The sequence below is a fragment of the Pristiophorus japonicus genome, unplaced genomic scaffold (genome assembly GCF_044704955.1).
Source record: "Pristiophorus japonicus isolate sPriJap1 unplaced genomic scaffold, sPriJap1.hap1 HAP1_SCAFFOLD_399, whole genome shotgun sequence".
NCBI lineage: Eukaryota > Metazoa > Chordata > Chondrichthyes > Pristiophoridae > Pristiophorus > Pristiophorus japonicus.
This window is the reverse complement of record NW_027253860.1, coordinates 355,347-376,343: the sequence shown is the minus strand read 5'-3', so window position 1 is coordinate 376,343 and position 20,997 is coordinate 355,347. Positions and strand designations below refer to the sequence as shown.

At 50.5% G+C, this 20,997-nt stretch overlaps 1 protein-coding gene across 3 annotated transcripts in view; it reads left to right on the top strand.

Moving 5' to 3' along the window:
• The window catches only part of LOC139250600 (uncharacterized), a 142,467-nt gene that overhangs the window by 81,301 nt on the left and 40,169 nt on the right, over positions 1 to 20,997 (top strand). For all 3 annotated transcript variants that reach the window (XM_070873000.1, XM_070872999.1, XM_070872998.1), the window contains exon 3: positions 15,415 to 15,759. In XM_070873000.1, coding sequence (XP_070729101.1) covers positions 15,415 to 15,759 — 345 coding nt within the window. The remainder of the gene's footprint in view (positions 1 to 15,414; positions 15,760 to 20,997) is intronic.

Here is a 20,997-nt window from a genome sequence, read left to right as displayed (position 1 = left end):
CACCTATTTTCTATGTTTCTATGTTTCTACAGCCATCCGTGGCTAACTAAAAAAATAAAGACGGTATCCAATTAAAAACAAGGGCATACAAAGTGGCCAAAACTAATGTGAGGCAAGATGATTGGGAAGCTTTTAAAAGCCAGCAAAGAATGACTAAAAAAATGATTAATAAAAGGGAAGATAGACCATGAAAGTAAACAAGCACGAAATATAAAAACAGAAAACAAGAGTTTCTATAGGAATATAAAAAGGAAAAGAGTGGCTAAAGTAAATGTTGGTCCTTCGAGGACGAGACCGGGGAATTAATAATGGGGAACATGGAGATGGCGAAAACTCTGAACAAATATTTTTAGTCAGTCTTTACGGTATTTTTATAGAACAAATATTTTTAGTCAGACTAACAATATCCCAATAGTGGATCGACAAGGGGCTATATGGGGAGAGAAACTTAACACAATCACAATCACGAAGGAGGTGATACTCAGTAAGATAATGGGACTAAAGGCGGATAAATCCCCTGGAACTGATGGCTTGCATCCTGGGGTCTTAAGAGAGGTAGCGCCAGGGATAGTGGATGCATTGGTTATAATTTACCAAAATTCCCTGGATTCTGGGGAGCTCCCAGCAGATTCGAAAACTGCAAATGTAATGCCCCCATTTAAAAAAGGAGGCAGACAAAAAGCAGGAAACTATAGACCAGTTATCCTAACATCTGTGGTTGGGAAAATGTTGGTGTCCATTATTAAAGAAGCAGTAGCAGGACATTTAGAAAAGCATAATTTGGTCAGGCAGAGTCAGCATGGATTTATGAAGGGGAAGTCATGTTTGACAAATTTGCTGGAATTCTTTGAGGATGCAACGAACAGGGTGGATAAAGGGGAACCAATGGATGTGGTGTATTTGGACTTCCAGAAGGCATTTGACAAGGTGCCACGTAAAAGGATACTGTACAAGATCAAAGTTCACTGGGTTGGGGGTAATATATTAGCATGGATCGAGGATTGGCGAACTAACAGAAAACAGAGAGTCGGGATAAATGATTCATTCTCAGGTTGGCAATCAGTAACTAGTGGGGTTCCGCAGGGATCAATGCTGGGACCCCAACTATTTATAATCTATATTAATGACTTGGAAGAAAGGACCGAGTGTAACGGAGCCAAGTTTGCTGACGATACAAAGATGGGAGGAAAGGCAATGTGTGAGGAGGACACAAAAATCTGCAAAAGGATGTCGACAGGCTAAGTGAGTGGGTAAAAATTTGGCAGATGGAGTATAATGTTAGAAAGCGTGAGGTCATGCACTTTGGCAGAAAGAAATCAAAGAGCAAGTTATTATTTAAATGGAGAAAAATTGCAAAGTGCTGCAGTACAGCGGGACCTGGGGGTACTTGTGCATGAAACACAAAAGGTAGAATGCAGGTACAGCAAGTGATCAGGAAGGCCAATGGAATCTTGGTCTTTATAGCAAAGGGGATGGAGTATAGAAGCAGGGACGTCTTGCTACAGTTATACAGGGTATTGCTGAAGCCACACCTGGAATACTGCGTGCAGTTTTGGTTTCCATATTTACGAAAGGATATACTTGCTTTGGAGGCAGTTCAGAGAAGGTTCACTAGGTTGATTCCAGAGATGAGTAGGTTGACTTATGAGGAAAGGATGAGAAGGTTGGGTCGCTACTCATTGGAATTCAGAAGAATGAGAGGTGATCTTATCAAAACGTATAAGACTATGAGAGGGCTTGACAAAGTGGATGCGGAGAGGATGTTTCCACTGATAAGTGAGAGTAGAACAAGGGGGCATAATCTTAGAATAAGGGGCCGCCCATTTAAAACTGAGATGAGGAGGAATTTCTTTTCTCAGAGGGTTGTAAATCTGTGGAATTTGCTGCCTCAGAGAGCTGTGGAAGCCGGGACATTGAATAAATTTACGACAGAGATAGACAGTTTCTTTACCGATAAGGGAATAAGGGGTTATGGGGAGCGGGCAGGGAAGTGGATCTGAGTCCATGATCGGATCAGCCATGATCGTATTAAATGGCGGAGCAGGCTCGAGGGGCCGTATGGCCTACTCCTGCTCCTATTTCTTATGTTGTTATGTAATGTATGAACCTGTGAGCAGGTTTGTATAGCTGTTGTCGATGGGTGCCGGAGGGACTGGAGTGCATCATCACCCCCGGCAACCAAATTTTAATTTGATCTTAATGTCCAAAGTTTAATTTGTTTAAGTTTGTCGGTTTTAGTGCCCCCTCCCTTTTAGCCAGGGGGCAATTGTATAATTTGTGTTTTGGTGCCCTCAGGAAAAAAACCACAGGGGGCACCATAAAGGTTTTGGAGTGTCCCCCCACCTTTAATCAGGGGGCACTTGATTGTTTTCTATAAAATAGTTGCTAATATATTTATGGGAGTGTTTCAGCCATTTGTGAGTTGGGAGCCTGTGGAGAAGGAGCTGCTACAACTATCTGTCTGCCTGCCACCAGAGTCTCTCGGAGAGGAGGAAGAGGCCTGCTGGATTAACACCTTGAGAGGGAGGAGGACCAAGAGCTGCTAGCTTCAACACCCCTGCGACAGAGTTGGAGAGAGGGGAAGAGAACAAACTACAAACTGTAACAACATCTGTGTGAAAGGAGGCAGAGCCATTTACAACACCGACAGGTGGCTGCACTCTCCAAAAAATACTTCAGTTTGTAGGTGGGGGGAGGAGAGACCATTTAGGCCGGAACATTGTGGGGGTTTGTGTGTGTGTAAGGGTGTGGGGTTCTTGTGAATAACTAAGCCCCACACACCACTAAAACACCCCTCTCCCCATTGCCTGGCCCAGGACAGCTCGAGCTGCCTGGGTAATTAACTCCCTTAATTAACATCATTAAGACCTGGTGGAGGATGGTACCTGGGTAGTTCCAGCTATCCTGGGTGAAGACATCTTCTTCCCCCACCCGAAGACCATCGATAAAGACTTTGTTTACCTTCGGAGAGTGCACCCCTGCCAGCACCCACCCAACACTGAGGGGTGACCCTGCCCTCACAGCTTCCCTCTTTCCCACCCCTCACTCTCTCTCTCTCTCTCTCTCTCTCTCTCTCTCTCTCTCTCAGGCCCCTCTTTCCTACTCTCAATTGCAATTACTATTATTAATTAAAACTACCCAGCAGAGAGAAAGAGGCCCCTCCCCAATTGTTAAAGAAGCAGGGGAGAGGTGTGCCTAATTAAGAGCTCCCGCTGCTCAATTAAAGAGGCCCTGAAGGCCTGTGACATTGGGGTGGGTGTGGCCTTTAAAGGGACCCTGATATGGCGAGTCCACCTTCGCCGGTGGCGGGGCCAGCAAAAACATGCGCACATGGTGGTCACTGCTGCCCTGCCACCTTTTACATTATTGACCAAAAAGAATGGGGTCTAGAGCTACACCCACCCCAACATGACGATTGTGGAGTGCGTGAGGGCAATGGCTGGGGTAGTCAGCCACTTGGCCATTCTCGCCACCTCAAAAATGCACATGAAGACTATGTTCTTCCTGGGGTCAGAGCAGGGAGTGTCCCTGGCCCTGAATAAGGGGCTCACGGTGGGTGGGACTCGAGACCACCGCACAGAGAATTGTCATCTCCAACGTTCCGCCCTTTGTTCCCGGTGAGCTCCTCCTCCCCCACCTACGTCAACTGGTGGAGATGAGGGCGGGGATAATGCCGATCCCGCTCGGCTTCAGGGAGGCCAGCCTCCCTTGTGTTCTCCGTCCGGCGCCAGCTTTTTGTTCAGCTGGTCCGGGAGGAGGTAACAGAAGGTGCATTCAATGTGGTCCACGAGGGGACAGCCTACCGCTTCTTCTGGACAGCGTGTGGTGCCATGCCTGTAGAGAGGTGGGGCATGTCCGCAGTGAACTGCCCCGCCTCCAAGGCCGCCAAAACACCTAAAGTGGCCTCGGCTGGTGCCGCCGCCAGTCCTCCCCCCGTTACCGTCTGTGTGTTAGGAACCAAAGATGCGCGGGCATCGTCGGGGGCCAATGCCATCTCGGCCTCTGGCAGGTTGGAGGGAAAGACAAACACCTTCAGCCGAGTCCCCTCAGTGGGCTAAACAGCCCTATCACTGCGCTAGCCCCAACTTACCACCGGCGAGCGCGGGGCATTCTGTGCCCAAGCCCTTGACCATACCCACATCTGCGGAGATTTTGCCACCTGTGGTCGGGCGCGGGCAAGAAACCCGGAAGGAGGGAGTGGAGGCAGAGGCCTCGGCAGATATGGAGGTCTCCCAGCTTCCGCGTCCCTCCAGACAGAAAAGGAGGCACCGCTCCACGGAAAGGGAGGAGGACCAAGATCCCTCCGTGGAGAACTTTGAAGGTATGAGGCATGAATTGGCTAAGATAGATTGGCTAATGATACTTAAGGGGTTGACTGTGGATGGGCAATGGCAGACATTTAGAGACCGCATGGATGAATTACAACAATTCTACATTCCTGTCTGGCGTAAAAATAAAAAAGGGAAGGTGGCTCAACCGTGGCTATCTAGGGAAATCAGGGATAGTATTAAAGCCACGGAAATGGCATACAAATTGGCCAGAAATAGCAGCGAACCTGGGGACTGGGAGAAATTTAGAACTCAGCAGAGGAGGACAAAGGGTTTGATTAGGGCAGGGAAAATGGAGTACGAGAAGAAGCTTGCAGGGAACATTAAGGCGGATTGCAAAAGTTTCTATAGGTATGTAAAGAGAAAAAGGTTAGTAAAGACAAACGTAGGTCCCCTGCAGTCAGAATCAGGGGAAGTCATAACTGGGAACAAAGAAATGGCAGACCAATTGAACAAGTACTTTGGTTCAGTATTCACTAGGGAGGACACAAACAACCTTCTGGATATAAAAGTGGTCAGAGGGTCTATTAAGGAGGAGGAACTGAGGGAATTCTTTATTAGTCGGGAAATTGTGTTGGGAAAATTGATGGGATTGAAGGCCGATAAATCCCCAGGGCCTGATGGACTGCATCCCAGAGTACTTAAGGAGGTGGCCTTGGAAATAGCGGATGCATTGACAGTCATTTTCCAACATTCCATTGACTCTGGATCAGTTCCTATCGAGTGGAGGGTAGCCAATGTAACCCCACTTTTTAAAAAAGGAGGGAGAGAGAAAGCAGGGAATTATAGACCGGTCAGCCTGACCTCAGTAGTGGGTAAAATGATGGAATCAATTATTAAGGATGTCATAGCAGCGCATTTGGAAAATGGTGACATGATAGGTCCAAGTCAGCATGGATTTGTGAAAGGGAGATCATGCTTGACAAATCTTCTGGAATTTTTTGAGGCTGTTTCCAATAAAGTGGACAAAGTAGTACCAGTTGATGTGGTATATTTGGACTTTCAGAAGGCTTTCGACAAGGTCCCACACAGGAGATTAATGTGCAAAGTTAAAGCACATGGGATTGGGGGTAGTGTGCTGACGTGGATTGAGAACTGGTTGTCAGACAGGAAGCAAAGAGTAGGAGTAAATGGGTACTTTTCGGAATGGCAGGCAGTGACTAGTGGGGTACCGCAGGGTTCTGTGCTGGGGCCCCAGCTGTTTACATTGTACATTAATGATTTAGACGAGGGGATTAAATGTAGTATCTCCAAATTTGCGGATGACACTAAGTTGGGTGGCAGTGTGAGCTGCGAGGAGGATGCTATGAGGCTACAGAGTGACTTGGATAGGTTAGGTGAGTGGGCAAATGCGTGGCAGATGAAGTATAATGTGGATAAATGTGAGGTTATCCACTTTGGTGGTAAAAACAGAGAGACAGACTATTATCTGAATGGTGACAGATTAGGAAAAGGGAAGGTGCAACGAGACCTGGGTGTCATGGTACATCAGTCATTGAAGGTTGGCATGCAGGTACAGCAGGCGGTTAAGAAAGCAAATGGCATGTTGGCCTTCATAGCGAGGGGATTTGAGTACAGGGGCAGGGAGGTGTTGCTACAGTTGTACAGGGCCTTGGTGAGGCCACACCTGGAGTATTGTGTACAGTTTTGGTCTCCTAACTTGAGGAAGGACATTCTTGCTATTGAGGGAGTGCAGCGAAGATTCACCAGACTGATTCCCGGGATGGTGGGACTGACCTATCAAGAAAGACTGGATCAACTGGGCTTGTATTCACTGGAGTTCAGAAGAGTGAGAGGGGACCTCATAGAAACGTTTAAAATTCTGACGGGTTTGGACAGGTTGGATGCAGGAAGAATGTTCCCAATGTTGGGGAAGTCCAGAACCAGGGGTCACAGTCTAAGGATAAGGGGTAAGCCATTTAGGACCGAGATAAGGAGAAACTTCTTCACCCAGAGAGTGGTGAACCTGTGGAATTCTCGACCACAGAAAGTAGTTGAGGCCAATTCACTAAATATATTCAAAAGGGAGTTAGATGAAGTCCTTACTACTCGGGGGATCAAGGGGTATGGCGTGAAAGCAGGAAGTGGGTACTGAAGTTGAATGTTCAGCCATGAACTCATTGAATGGCGGTGCAGGCCAGAAGGGCTGAATGGCCTACTCCTGCACCTATTTTCTATGTTTCTATGTTTCTAAGTTGGTGCCTGGTGAGGGTCCCGCGTCCCCCACCAGTGCTCCCAACGTGTGCCGAAGGCGGGGGGAGTCTGTCCCTCAGGGGGGTGAGACAGCCAAGGCTGTCTAGCCTGAGCCTCCTGGGGATGGGGAAGAAGAACTGTCTGTTGCGGAGGCCGCCGTGCAGCAAAAAGAAAGTATCGCCGCAGGATCGAGTGTCCTGGGGACTGAGGCGGGCAAGGCCGAAGAGTCCGAGCTCGCCCAGTCAAACATCAGCATCCCCCGGGATCTGCCCGACCCGGCAGAAGAGTATCACAAGAACCCCCGCCCACTGGGTCAGAGGGTGGTGGTGGGGAGGGTGAGGAACACCAATCTCTGTCCCTGATGTTGGAGCCGGGGTACTTGGAGAACCTGGAGCAGTTCTTCGGCCCGGTCTCTCCGTGCTCCCCGGTGCCTGGGGCGGAGGGGGACCCCCGTCCGCTGCCACTTCCCGACCCAGTATTCCAGGAAGAGCCCAGGGGGGACTGCTCTGCCAATGATCCTGGGGATAGGATTGTGACAGAGGTAGGGCCGGATGGTGCGGCCGGGCCGTTCACCGTACCCTGTGCGGTCGACGGACTGGCCGCTGGTGGCAACCTCCCGGAGGAGGACGGGGACTCGGTGGTGGACGCGGGAGAGGATTTGGAGTCCATCGGCAGTGAGGCAATGGATCTCCTCGTGCCCGCCGCTGAGTCCACCCTCATTCCTGCCAAGGAACTCCGGGATTTTTGGTGCAATGCCAGGGTCACCGCAATAGAGCCCACCTGTCCCTGGACCAATGGTCCAAGTCGGTGCTGCTCATCAGGTCCGTCCGCCGTCAGAACCATGGGCGCGGACAGGACCTGACCAAAAAAAGTCATCTTCAGCTGCACCGGCTCAGAACGTTCCTCACTGGGTTGCTGAGGGAGTGGAGGTCATCTCATGACTCCGTCCCTCCCCACAGTACGTTATTTAGAGATTGCACGATGCTCTTGTCATGAAGATAACCGTAGCCAGCCTCAACATCAATGGCGGCAGAGAGGCACGCTGAGAATTTAATAATTTTTCGCTCCTTCGGGAGGGGAAATATCTGGTGTGCTTCCTGCAAGAAACCCACACCGTGCCGGGAGATGGGGCCACGTGACTCCTGGAATGGCAAGGAGAGGTTCGCATGAGCCACCTCACTGCCACTTCTTGTGGGGTGGCTATCTTGCTGGCCCCACATTTTCAGCCGGAGATCTTGTGGGTCGAGAAGCCTGTGCCAGGCCGCTTGCTCCATGTCATGGTTCGCCTGGGGGACGTGCCGCTCCATTTAGTGAGCAAGTGCGTTTCCGAGAAGAAGTGTCCACTCTTCTAGGCTCCGTCAACGTCGGCGACTGCATTGTCCTCGGGGCGGGATTTTAATTGCACCCTCGAGGCGAGGGACCACTCCGGTGCCTTGCAGAGCTTGGCGGTGATAGAAACGTTGAGGGATCTGGTCGGGTCCTTCGACTTGGTGGACGTCTGGCGAAATCTCCATCCCGACTCCAGCACCTTCACTTGGGTGAGGCCTGGAAGAGGAAGGTCCAGAATCGACTGCTTGTACATTTCCCGGGCGTACGTCTCCTGAGTTCCGGCAGCTTCCATGCGGCCGGTGCCGTGCTCGGACCACCACCTGATGTGGGCGGAGCTTGCTTCGCTCCGTGTGCGGGTGGGGTCCGCGTACTGGCATTTTAACAACCTGCTGCTGGGGGACAAGCGGTTCCAGGATTTGTTCCATCGGTTCTGGTCCGACTGGAGAAGGAAGCAGGGGGGTTCCCCTCCTTGAGGTTATGGTGGGACGTGGGCAAGGCTCACTTCCGTCTCTTCTGTCAAGAGTACGCGAAGGGGTCGACCAAGAGGCGGGAGGCCAGGGTGGGGCGCCTGGAGAAGGAGATGCTCGACCTGGAGTCCCATCTCGGTCAAGTCGTGGAGGACCCGGCCCTGTGGACCGTGTACAAAGCGAAGAAGGCCGCGCTGAAGGACCTGCAGCTCATCGGGTCCCGAGGCACATTCGTGAGGTCACGTATCTTGTTCCTCCGGGAGCTGGACCGCGGCTCCCCCTTCTACTCGCTGGAAAAAAGACGGGGTCCGTAAGCAGCTCTTCACGCTGCTGGCCGACGACGGATCTCTGGTCTCAGATCCGGAGGGCATCAGCCACAGGGCCTGAGACTATTGCAGGGCTCTGTTCTCCCCGGATCCGTCCAGCGAAGAAGCGTGTAGAGTTTTGTGGGAGGACCTGCCGAAGGTCGGGCTGGATGGTGCCGAGAATCTGGATGATCTGCTGGGCCTGGCGGAGCTGACCGGTGCCCTCGACCAGCTCTCGAGGGGAAAGTCCCTGGGGCTGGATGGGCTGACCGTGGAATTCCACAGGGCATCCTTGGGGCCGACTACGTGCGGGTCCTGGGGGAAAGTCCGGCGACCGGGGAGATGCCCCTCTCTTGGCGCAGGGCAGTCATCGTCCTGCGGCCTATGAAGGGCGATCTCCGCCTACTTGAGAACTGGCGCCCGGTCTCCCTGCTCAGGACGGATTGCAACATTTTTGCCAGGGCTGTGTCTGCTCGCCTTGGGGCCGTGCTAGACCACATGATCCACCCGACCAGTCCTGCACGGTCCCGGGCCGGGCAATCCACGATAACATCTATCTGGTCCGGGACCTGGTCCACCATTCCCAGGAGGCTGGTCTGTCGATCGCCTTCCTTTCCCTCGACAGGAGAAGGCGTTCGACAGGATGGATCACGAGTATCTGTTCGGAACTATGCACACTGTCAGGTTCAGGACGCATTTCGTTGCCTGGATCTGACTTTTGTATGTGGCCGCGGAGTGTCTGATTAAGGTTAATGGATCTTTGACGGCACCCCTTCGCTTTGGGATAGGTGTGCGCCAGGGATGCCCCATGTCCAGCCAGTTATATGCCATATGAGTGGAGCCTTTCCTGCGCCTCTTGCGGAAGAGGTTGACGGGATTGGCTCTGCAAGGGTCGGACGTGGAGGTCGTCCTCTCGGCTTACGCCGATGATCTGCTCCTCATGGTCGAGGATCCCATTGAACTGCGGAGGATGCGTGAGTGCCAGGAGATTTACTCGGCCGCATCCTCCGCCAGGATCAACTGAGAGAAATGTTCCGGACTCCTGGTGGGTGAGTGGCAGGTGGACTCCCTGCCGGAGGAGCTCAGAGGAGCACGACCCATCTCCTCTATCTGGGAGTCTACCTTAGCCTTGCCGAGGAAGCCTGGCCGGCGAACTGGCAAGAGCTGGAGGCCAAATTGCCACTTGCCGAGGGCACTGGACAGGACTGCTCCGAGTGCTGTCCTACAGGGGTCGAGCGCTAGTCATAAACCAGCTGGTGGCCGCTATGCTGTGGTACTGGCTGGTCACTTTGACCCCTCCCCCTGCATTTGTCACCAAGATGCAGAAAAAACTGGTGGACTTCTTCTGGAACAACAGGAAGCACTGGTTCTCTGCTGCGGTTCTGAGTCTCCTGCTGAAGGAGGGCAGGCATTGGTGTGCATCAGCACCCAGCACGCGACTTTCCATCTTCAGACCCTGCAGAGATAGCTGTATGTTGAGCCCCCTCCTAGGTGGTGTGTGCTGGCGATGTATTTCTTCCGCCAGCAGTACAGCCTCAATTATGATACGCAGTTCCTGTTTGTGAGCCTGGGGGGTGTCAGGACCACCATGTGGGGGCTGCCCACCTTTTACCAGGAACTCATCAGGGTCTGGAACAGAGTCGCCACCAAGCGCAGCTCTCCCCCGTCTGGAGTGGCGGCTGTCCTTTGGGAGCCGCTGCTCAGGAATCTGTACCTCCACCACCGCGGTTTTCGGTGGCAGGCGGACGAGAGGGCTGTGTCTGGCGAGGTGACCAGGGTCAGGGACCTGCTCGATGGCGAGGAGCGTGCTGGATGGTGCCTGAAGAGCTGGCACGGCACCTATCCTGGTCTGGCATGTGGCCAATGCCATCGAGTCGCTAAAAACGGCACTGGGCCCTGACTCCGTTAGGTGTGTCGAGGATGCTCAAGCACGAGGGGCGATCCCGTCCAAACTGACCCCCGTCCGGACGGAATTCCTCATCGGCACCAAGTCCCGAAACCTCCTTCAGGAGCCGGCGCCTCACAATTTGAGCCTCTTCTGGGAAATCCCCTCCGTGCCTTTCAGTTCTGCGCGGAGGGGTTTCCTGTATGGGCTGCTCCTGCACACTCTCTACCTTGCCATCCTCGTCTGCCGTCTGGACATGCAATGGTGCACCATCTTCCCGTCCGGATGAGGCGGGGGTCCCCAATGGAGTGCACTCTATGCAGGAGTCCTCCCTTTATTTATTGGGGATTTGGCCAGGAGGGTGTTGCACGGAGCAGTCCCGTGCAATCGATTTTTAAGTCAGTTCACGGACTCCCAGGCCGCCTGTAATTTCTGCGGTCTGGAAGAGTCCGTGTTCCATATTTATATTGAGTGTGTGAGGTTGCAGGCCCTGTTCCAATATTTGAAGGGGCTGCTCCTCAAATTCTGGTTGCACTTCAGTCCTACACTCCTGATCTTTGGGCACCTTGTGCAGAGGGGAGCGGGCAGGTCGGAGGGCCTCCTCATAGGACTGCTCCTGGGCATGGCCATGGAGTCCATCAGCATGTCCAGGCAGCGGGCGGTCGACGGGGTCGTTCAGCCTGACTGCCTGCCTCTCTTCCGCGGTTACATCCGAGCCAGGGTGTCCCTGGAGATGGAGCACGCAGTGTCCACCGATACGCTCACGGCCTTCCACAAGAGGTGGACACCAAAGGAACTGGAGTGTATCATCACCCCGAGCAACCAAATTTTAATTTGATCATTAAAGTTTAAAAGTTAATTTGTTTAATTTGCCGCTTTTAGTATCCCCCGTTAACAAGGGTCACTTGATTTATAGGTTCACAAAAATAATTGTGGAGCTGTTCCAGGAACTTGATTTAAAGTTTCTACTTAAAATAGTGTAGAACTGTTGCATTGTGAGTGGCTTAGCCAGTCATGTGATGTTGACAAGACTCAATAAAACCCCAATCAGTTGGGCCCAGGTCATCCACGATGAGGTATGCAGTTGTGAGCCTCGTGGATGAACTGGTAATGTGTAGTGGGATTGTTAAACCTTTGTTAATAAACCAACTAGTTCTTGATAGCAATGTGTTGCTATGAATTCTTAAAGCAAAGAACCCAAGAAGTAAATGCATTACAGAGGGGTTTAGCGAGGGAGCTCGAGGGAGTCGGGCTGAGGCAATGAAAGGCTTTTCCACCAATGGGGGGAGGGGAAGGGGGAGTGAATGCACAGTTAAAGAAGCAAAGAGTGCCGGGGTTATCGGCCTGGAGGAGGTTACAGAAGGTTGGAGGTGGGACAAGGCCAGTCAGAGATTTGAAGCTGAGGACAAGAGTTTATATTTAGTGCATTGAGGGACAGGGAGCCTCTGTACGATGACAGTGAGGAGGATTTCCTGTGGGACAGGATATGAGCGACTGTATTTTGGACAAATCAGTCGAGTTCACTGAGGATGTGAGGCCAGCAATGAGAGCATTGGAGCCATCAAGACCAGAGGTGACAGGAGCATGGATAAGGATGTCAGTGTTGTAGGGTATCAGGTGTGACCTTGGGCAGGGCCACTTCAATGCTGTGAGCTGGAATTGGACTGGACAGATTGGAACAGGCAGCATTGAGAGGGTTGGGCTTGGAGTTTAGGTGAAGATGGGTCAGCAGGCAGAGAGGACAGGCGGGTGGGTGGCTTGTTTGAGGAGGGGATTGATGACTGGTTTTGAATGTTTGAGGAAAGTCACTAGTAGTGTGAGCTACACAGTAAATGTTATGTCTTTTTCGATGCTCTGATAATGACTCCACGAGGCAGTGTGTTGTACTTGAACTGTAGTGACCTTAGTCCTTTATTGATAACTCCAGCGTGAGGATTACACCTGGTGGCCTGCCTTTTATACTGGGCCAGGCACACCTGTACAGGTAACCTACAAGTCTCCCACTGCAGTGCCCTCTGGTGGCACACCTTGTAATAGTGCAAGCAGTAACCATGTAGGGTACATGACATCGCTCTCCCCCAAGCCTTTAGTGCAAATCGCCTCTGCATTGACTGTGCTCTGGGCTTAGCTCTATCTGGTTGACCCTTGGCGGGTCGTTTCTATTTTGGGTGAGTGGTTGGTGTTTCGTTGGCAGTAGAGTGCTGGTGGTTACTGTTTGTGTGTGTGTCCATGACCACTCCATTCTCTCCCCCCACATATAGATTATGCTGGAGGTTCATTGCATTCATATACATTCAAGTCCAGAAAAACAAGTTTGCATTACATTTGAGGTGACACGCCATGGTGCACAACTCTGGCCCCAGGGACGCAGGCTACTACATTGGGTAGCTCACTGGACCTGTGTGCTCCCGATTGGTGTCTGCCCACTGCATTGGTTGAGTGCAGTTGAAATCCTACATCGCACAACGTTTCATTACTCATTATAAATAACTTGTAGCTCCGATCGTGATCACGCACCTTTTCTTTGTTTATTGCATGTACACAACGCTGATCATCAATTTCACATCTTACATCTGGCTCACCGTTGACTTTACATTGTTTGAAAATGTGAAACAGTCCCTTTAAGTGTGGTGGGTTGCAGGCCTCCTTTAAGAGAGCTTTGCCATCTTTACCCCAATCCTCTTCTCTGGTGCCACGTGTTGCTCCATCAGCGCAGCACCTCGTCGTCTGGCCGTCGCCATCTTTTTCTTCAGTGCATCACCTCGTGGTTTAGGCGCCATCTTCCCTCCATCCACGATGTCGACTGCGGTGATCCTCTTCTCCCCGGGATCTGCCACCGAAGCTGGGAAGTCGCCTTCGGATCCAATTTTCTTCCTCCGGAGTCCTGCCACTGGAGCCTGGAAGGTGTGTTTGGGTTGTCTCAGCTGGATCATCTCCACGTGCTGAGCGGTCTGTGCCTCGGGTGCTGTGCTGGTCTGCTTGCTGATGCCGGGTCCACCCTCAAGTGAGGGCTTGCTGTGCCTCCGAGCGCGGAGGATGTCGATTGCTGGAGGGATGAAGTCCTCCCACTTGCAATGGATCTTCTCCATCCACCTTCTTCCGAGTAGCATTGGTGCATCACCTGCAACAATCCACAGAGGTAACTTGTGCACCACGCCATCATGGAGTACCTTTACATTCGCAGTACCAACAACTGGGATAAGTTCATCGGTGCAGGTGCGCAGCTTTGCCTGAACCAGGACCAACTTGGTTCATTCAGCCTGATTGTCCCATAACCTCTCAAAGGTTTCTTGATTCATTACTGACTGGCTCGCCCCTGTGTCCACTTCCATGAAGACTGGAACACCATCTATCTCGACTTCCATCCTCAATGGGGAACCTTCGGTGGTGTAGGTAAACGTGCTATATACCTCATCATGGGGCTGAGCTGCCTCTCTGCCTATCGTTTCATAATCTACGCTGGATTCATGGCCATCTGCAGACTCTTCATCGACACAGTGAGTCATATTTCTCTTACACATTCGCTTGAGGTGGCCCTTTGTGCTGCAGCCTTTACACACAGTCTTTAAAACGGCACTGGTGAGCCCTGTGATTCCCTCCACAACGCCAGAATGGAGCTACTCGGTTAGTGCCCCTCGGCGAACTCTGAGTTAAGGGCCTCAGGGGTCTGTTCTCTCTTCCCTGAGAAGGTTCACGTTCTACAGTCCAGCCTCTAAAAGACGCCACTCTGTGCATAGTACTTGCAGGGTTTGAGTCCTGAGGATGGGCCATCTGCCTAGAAACGCAGGTCGAGGTCATGAATGTCTGGCTCACAGAGATGGCCTTCTGCAGTGTGACTGTGGTATCCGCAGACAGTAGCTAATGAAGAAGGCTCTCATGGCCGATTCCAATGACAAAAATGTCTCGCAGCGCTTCAGTGATGTGGTCGCCAAAATCACACGGTGCCACCAGCCTCCTGAGGTCTGCAGCATATTTTGCAATTTCTTGGCCGTCGGTGGGTGCTGAACCAGTGTCTGGCTGTGAGGATGCTCTCCTTGGGCTTCAGTTGCTCTTGGATCAGCGTTACAAGCTCCTTGTACGTCTTGGTCGTTGTCTTCGCTGGTGCCAGCAAGTCCCTGACGAGGTCATAGATGATGGGCCCACAACTGGTTAGCAGGATAGCTCTGCACTTATCAGCCAGTGTGGCCGGGTTTCTCCTGCCAGGTCTTTGCTGTGAAGAAATGATCGAGCCTCTCCACAAAGACATCCCAATCATCAGCATCGGCAAACTGCTGCAATGTACCAAGGGTAGCCATTTTCACGTGAAGGTTCCTAATCTCGTCGCCAATTGTTGTCTTTAGATACGCTGACAATGATTGCATGAGGCAATGTGTTGTACTTGAACTGTAGTGACCTTAGTCCTTTATTGGTAACTCCAGAGTGAGGATCACACCTGGTGATCTGCCTTTTATACAAGGTCAGGCACACCTGTACAGGGAACCTGCAAGTCTCCCATTGCGGTGACCTCTGGTGGCACACCTTGTAATAGTGTAAGCAGTAACATGTCAGACACATGACAGTAAGGGATAAAGAGGAGTCAGGAGGTGTATGGAGAAGAAATCACTTGGCCAGGGTGTGAGCATCATTTGGGAAATAAGTGAAGAGAAGGCATGGGAGGGAGATTGGGGAGAATCTGCAGTGATGGGGATCAGGGAGGAAGACTCGGGGAGGTTGTGGAGGAAGTGGCAGAGGCAGCTGTATGCATGAAGCAAAGAAATCCTGGAGCTTTTCATATCAGGCCATATAATGATCAGTTGTTTAGAATTTACTGAAGCTCAGGTGAGCTGCCTGCAGTTTTCATTGAAACATTTCAGACATTTATCAACCTTCAGACCGGTTTTTAAGTGATTGATATTTTCCCATTAAAGGTGCAGTTGTCCCTGTCCTGACCCAGTCTCCGAGCCTGGAACGTGTCACAGAGGGTCACACGGCGAGGTTACAGTGCACCATGCGGAACGCCAGAGTGAGTGACACCGATGTCCACTGGTACCGGCAACTACCGGGGCAAGATATGGAGTGGGTTTTAACACATGAGGCAAGTGGCAGCACACGAGGGAGCCCAGGTTCCACTGACCGTCTCCAGCCTTCCAGAGACACCTCCAATAACAGCTTCATTCTGACAGTCACAGACGTGCAGCCCAGTGACACTGCCGCCTATTACTGTAAAGTGTGGGGCGATATCAGCGGGAACGGAACCCAGCTCAATGTAACCAGTAAGTATAAGTTACATTTGGTTTTATTCATAATAGCATTACTACAGAGAGGGTAATTTTACAACAATACACTCCCAGTCGAGAGGCACACACACACTGGGAGCATGGACTGGAGAATTGGGGCTGTGATGTTGTGGCCCTATATCTGACCCACATTCCATGGGACTGTAGCTTCTCACTGGGAGCACGGCATTGTGGGATCCCTCTTATACACACTTCACTTCTCAATAGAACACAGGAGCTTCCCAAACTTGATGGAAATATATTGTTTCGCCTAAAGTGTGATTTCACTTACACTGACAGGGATTAGGAATTCTAAGGCGATTTGATTCTTTTAAAATTCAACATTACTAAACGTTGAAGTGCCAGTAATCCGTCACAGTGCAACTCAGCAGCAGATAGTTTTGCAATAATTTCTCACATTTATCTGCACCTATTTTCTCCTCGTGATGGTCCAGTCCACAGGCCCTGACTCCTTGCCCAAGTTACCATTCACACCCACACATATCCCCATCAGTGTTACCCTGCATTTGCTTTTTGATGCGTGGTCCCTTTAACGGGCGGCGCGGCCCATTCAAAGTTTCACATCGGGAAAGCTGAACCCGGGCTGTGCTGATCTCCCCCTCCCCCACATCCCCCCCACCACATCACCCCTCCCCCTCCCCCACGTCCCCCCCACCCACATCACCCCTCCCCCTCCCCCACGTCCCCTCCCCCATCCAATCACCCCCCTCCCCCACGTCCCCTCCCCCACACACATCACCCCTCCCCCTCCCCCACGTCCTCTCCCCCACCCACATCACCCCTCCCCCACGTCGTCCCCCACCCACATCACCCCTCCCCCACGTCCCCCCCCAACCACATCACCCCTCCCCCTCCCCACGTCCCTTCCCCCTCCCCCACGTCCCCTCCCCCACGTCCCCTCCCCCTCCCCCACGTCCCCTCCCCCTCCCTCACGTCCCCTCCCCCACCAACGCCCCCTCTCCCCCACCCACATCCTGCTCCCCCACGTCCCCTCCCCAACCCACTTCCCCCCTCCCCCACCCACATCCCCCCTCCCCCACGTCTCCTCCCCCACCCACATCCCCCCTCCCCCACCCACATCCCCATGTCTCCGCACATCCCCTCCCCTCCCCCACCCACATATCCCTCCCTTACCCTCGATTTAATTCCTAAGTTGATTTTTATGCTGCTCCTTTCCGCTCCCGACAGGATTTGTTCATTCTTTGTAAATTCACCTGAAATAATGATTTGTGGTTAATTCTATAAAAATTGTTTGGCTGGATTTGCGATGTTCTGGGCAGAGGATGTGTTCCCCCTCGCACCAAGTGCAGTTATTGAAGTAGGGCAGGGATGACCATCACTGGTATAACATTGAGACAAACACCATGCGCTGTATATTTTAGGTACTTGCTGTCTCACAATACAAGCTGTTCTCGCTCCACAGTCCCATTGACCAGTTTTATGCTCCGACTTCCTTCTGTTTGAATCAAACTTTGATAAAGTTTACACTTGTATTATCCAAGCTTTTATATAAATCTTACAGCACAGAAAGAGGCCATTCGGCCCATCGTGCCCGTGCTGGCTCTTTGAAAGAACGATCCAATTGTTCCCACTGCCCCTGCTCTTTCCCCACAGCCCTGCAATTTTATTCCTTTTCAAATATTTATCCAATTCCATTTTGAAAGTTACTATTGAATCTTCCACCGCCCTTTCAGGCAGCGCATTCCAGATCACAGCAACTCGCTGCGTAAAAAGGAATTCTCATCTCTTTCCCCCCTCCCCCCTGGTACTTTTGTTAATTATCGTCAATCTGTGTGCTCTGGTTACTGATCCTCCCCACACTGGAAACATTTCATCCTCATTTACTCCAGCAAAACCCCTCAGAATTTTGAACGCCTCGATTAAATCCCCCTGTGACTTCACTGCTCTAAGGAGAACAATCCTAACTTCTTCAGTCTCTCCACATAACTGAAGTCCCTCATCTCTGGTCTCATTCTAGTAAATCTCCTCTGCACCCTCACCAAGGCCTTGACATTGTTCCTAAAGTGTGGTGCCCAGAATTGGACACAATAGTCCAGCTGAGGTCTAACCAGTGATGTATGGAGGTTTAGCATCACTTCCTTGCTTTTGTACTCTACACCTCGATTTATAAACCCAGGGTTTTTTAGCTCTTTTAAAGCCTCATCAACTTGTCCTGCCACTATGAAGATTTGTATGTGAACCTCCAGGGCTCCCTGTTCCTGCACCCACTTTATAATTGCACCATTTAGTTCATATTACCGTTCCTCATTTTTCCTTCCAAAATGCATCACTTCACACTTCTCTGCATTAAATTGCATCTGCCATGTATCTGCTCATTTCACCAGTCCTCCTGGAGGCTGCTGCTTTCCTCCTCATCTGCAAACTTTGAAATTATGCCCTCTATACCCCAGTCTATTTTCAGCATTTAAAAAACCTGCTTCATGTCCTCTCTCAATGAAATATCCCTGCTCCAGTGAGAACTAATCTAATTCTATCATCACACTTCTACACAGGGTATGGTGAGGCCACACCTGGAGTACTGCGTGCAGTTTTAGTCTCCGTATTTACGGAAGGATAGACTTGCATTGGAGGCTGTTCTGAGAAGGTTCACCAGGTTGATTCCGGAGATGGGCAGGAAAGTGGAGCTGAGTCCATGATCGGATTAGCCATGATCTTATTGAATGGCGGAGCAGGCTCGAGGAGCCAAATGGCCTACTCCTCCTCCTACATAAGAACAGAAGAACATAAGAATTAGGAACAGGAGTAGGCCATCTAGCCCCTCGAGCCTGCTCCGCCATTCAACAAGATCATGGCTGATCTGGCCGTGGACTCAGCTCCACTTACCTGCCCGCTCCCCATAACCCTTAATTCCCTTATTGGTTAAAAATCTATCCATCTGTGACTTGAATACATTCAATGAGCTAGCCTCAACTGCTTCCTTGGGCAGAGAATTCCACAGATTCACAACCCTTGGGAGAAGAAATTCCTTCTCAACTCGGTTTTAAATTTGCTCCCCCGTATTTTGAGGCTGTGCCCCCTAGTTCTAGTCTCCCCGAACCTCTCTGCCTCTATCTTGTCTATCCCTTTCATTATTTTAAATGTTTCTAATAAGATCACCCCTCATCCTTCTGAACTCCAACGAGTAAAGACCCAGTCTACTCAATCTATCATCATAAGGTAACTCCCTCATCTCCGGAATCAGCCGAGTGAATCGTCTCTGCACCCGCTTCAAGCTAGTAAATCCTTCCTTTAGTAAGGTGACCAAAACTGCACGCAGTACTCCAGGTGCGGCCTCACCAATACCCTATACAGTTGCAGAAGGACCTCCCTGCTTTTGTACTCCATCCCTCTCGCAATGAAGGCCAACATTCCATTCGCCTTCCTGATTACCTGCTGCACCTGCAAACTAACTTTTTGGGATCCATGCACAGGACCCCCAGGTCCCTCTGCCTAACAGCATGTTGTAATTTCTCCCCATTCAAATAATATTCCCTTTTACTGTTTTTGTTCCCAAGGTGGATGACCTCACACTTTCCGACATTGTATTCCATCTGCCAAAGCTTAGCCCATTCGCTTAACCTATCTAAATCTCTTTGCAGCCTCTCTGTGTCCTCTACACAACCGCTTTCCCACTAATCTTTGTGTCATCTGCAAATTTTGTTGCACTACACTCTGTCCTCTCTTCCAGGTCATCTATGTATATTGTAAACAGTTGTGGTCCCAGCACCGATCCCTGTGGCACACCACTAACATCGATTTCCAACCTGAAAAGGACCCATTTATCTCGACTCTCTGCTTTCTGTTAGCCAGCCAATTCTCGATCCATGCTCATACATTTCATCTCACTCCGCGTACCTTTATCTTCTACAGTAACCTTTTGTGTTGCACCTTATCGAATGCCTTTTGAAAATCTAAATACACCACATCCATCGGTACACCTCTATCCACCATGCTCGTTATATCCTCAAAGAATTCCAGTAAATTAGTTAAACATGATTTCCCCTTCATGAATCCATGTTGTGTCTGCTTGATTGCACTATTCCTATCTAGATGTCCCGCTATTTCTTCCTTAATGATAGTTTCAAGCATTTTCCCCACTACAGATGTTAAACTAACCGGCCTATAGTTACCTGCCTTTTGTCTGCCCCCTTTTTTAAACAGAGGCGTTACATTAGCTGCTTTCCAATCCGCTGGTACCTCCCCAGAGTCCAGAGAATTTTGGTAGATTATAACGAATGCATCTGCTATAACTTCCGCCATCTCTTTTAATACCCTGGGATGCATTTCATCAGGACCAGGGGACTTGTCTACCTTGAGTCCCATTAGCCTGTCCAGCACTACCCCCCTCGTGATAGTGATTGTCTCAAGGCCTCCCTTCCCACATTCCCGTGACCAGCAATTTTTGGCATGGTTTTTGTGTCTTCCACTGTGAAGACCGAAGCAAAATAATTATTTAAAGTCTCAGCCATTTCCACATTTCCCATTATTAAATCCCCCTTCTCATCTTCTAAGGGACCAGCATTTACTTTTGTCACTCTTTTCCGTTTTATATATCTGTAAAAGCTTTTACTATCCGTTTTTATGTTTTGCGCAAGTTTACCTTCGTAATCTATCTTTCCTTTCTTTATTGCTTTCTTAGTCATTCTTTGCTGTCGTTTAAAATTTTCCCAATCTTCTAGTTTCCCACTAACCTTGGCCACCTTATACGCATTGGTTTTTAATTTGATACTCTCCTTTATTTCCTTGGTTATCCACGGCTGGTTATCCCTTCTCTTACCGCCCTTCTTTTTCACTGGAACATATTTTTGTTGAGCACTATGAAAGAGCTCCTTAAAAGTCCTCCACTGTTCCTCAATTGTGCCACCATTTAGTCTGTGTTTCCAGTCTACTTTAGCCAACTCTGCCCTCATCCCACTGTAGTCCCCTTTGTTTAAGCATAGTACGCTCGTTTGAGACACTACTTCCTCACCCTCAATCTGTATTACAAATTCAATCATACTGTGATCACTCGTTCCGCGAGGATCTTTTACGAGGAGATCATTTATTATTCCTGTCTCATTACACAGGACCAGATCTAAGATAGCTTGCTCCCTTGTAGGTTCTGTATCATACTGTTCTCAGAAACAATCCCATATGCATTCTATGAATTCCTCCTCCAGGCTACCCCGTGCGATTTGATTTAACCAATCGATCAGTAGGTTAAAATCCCCCATG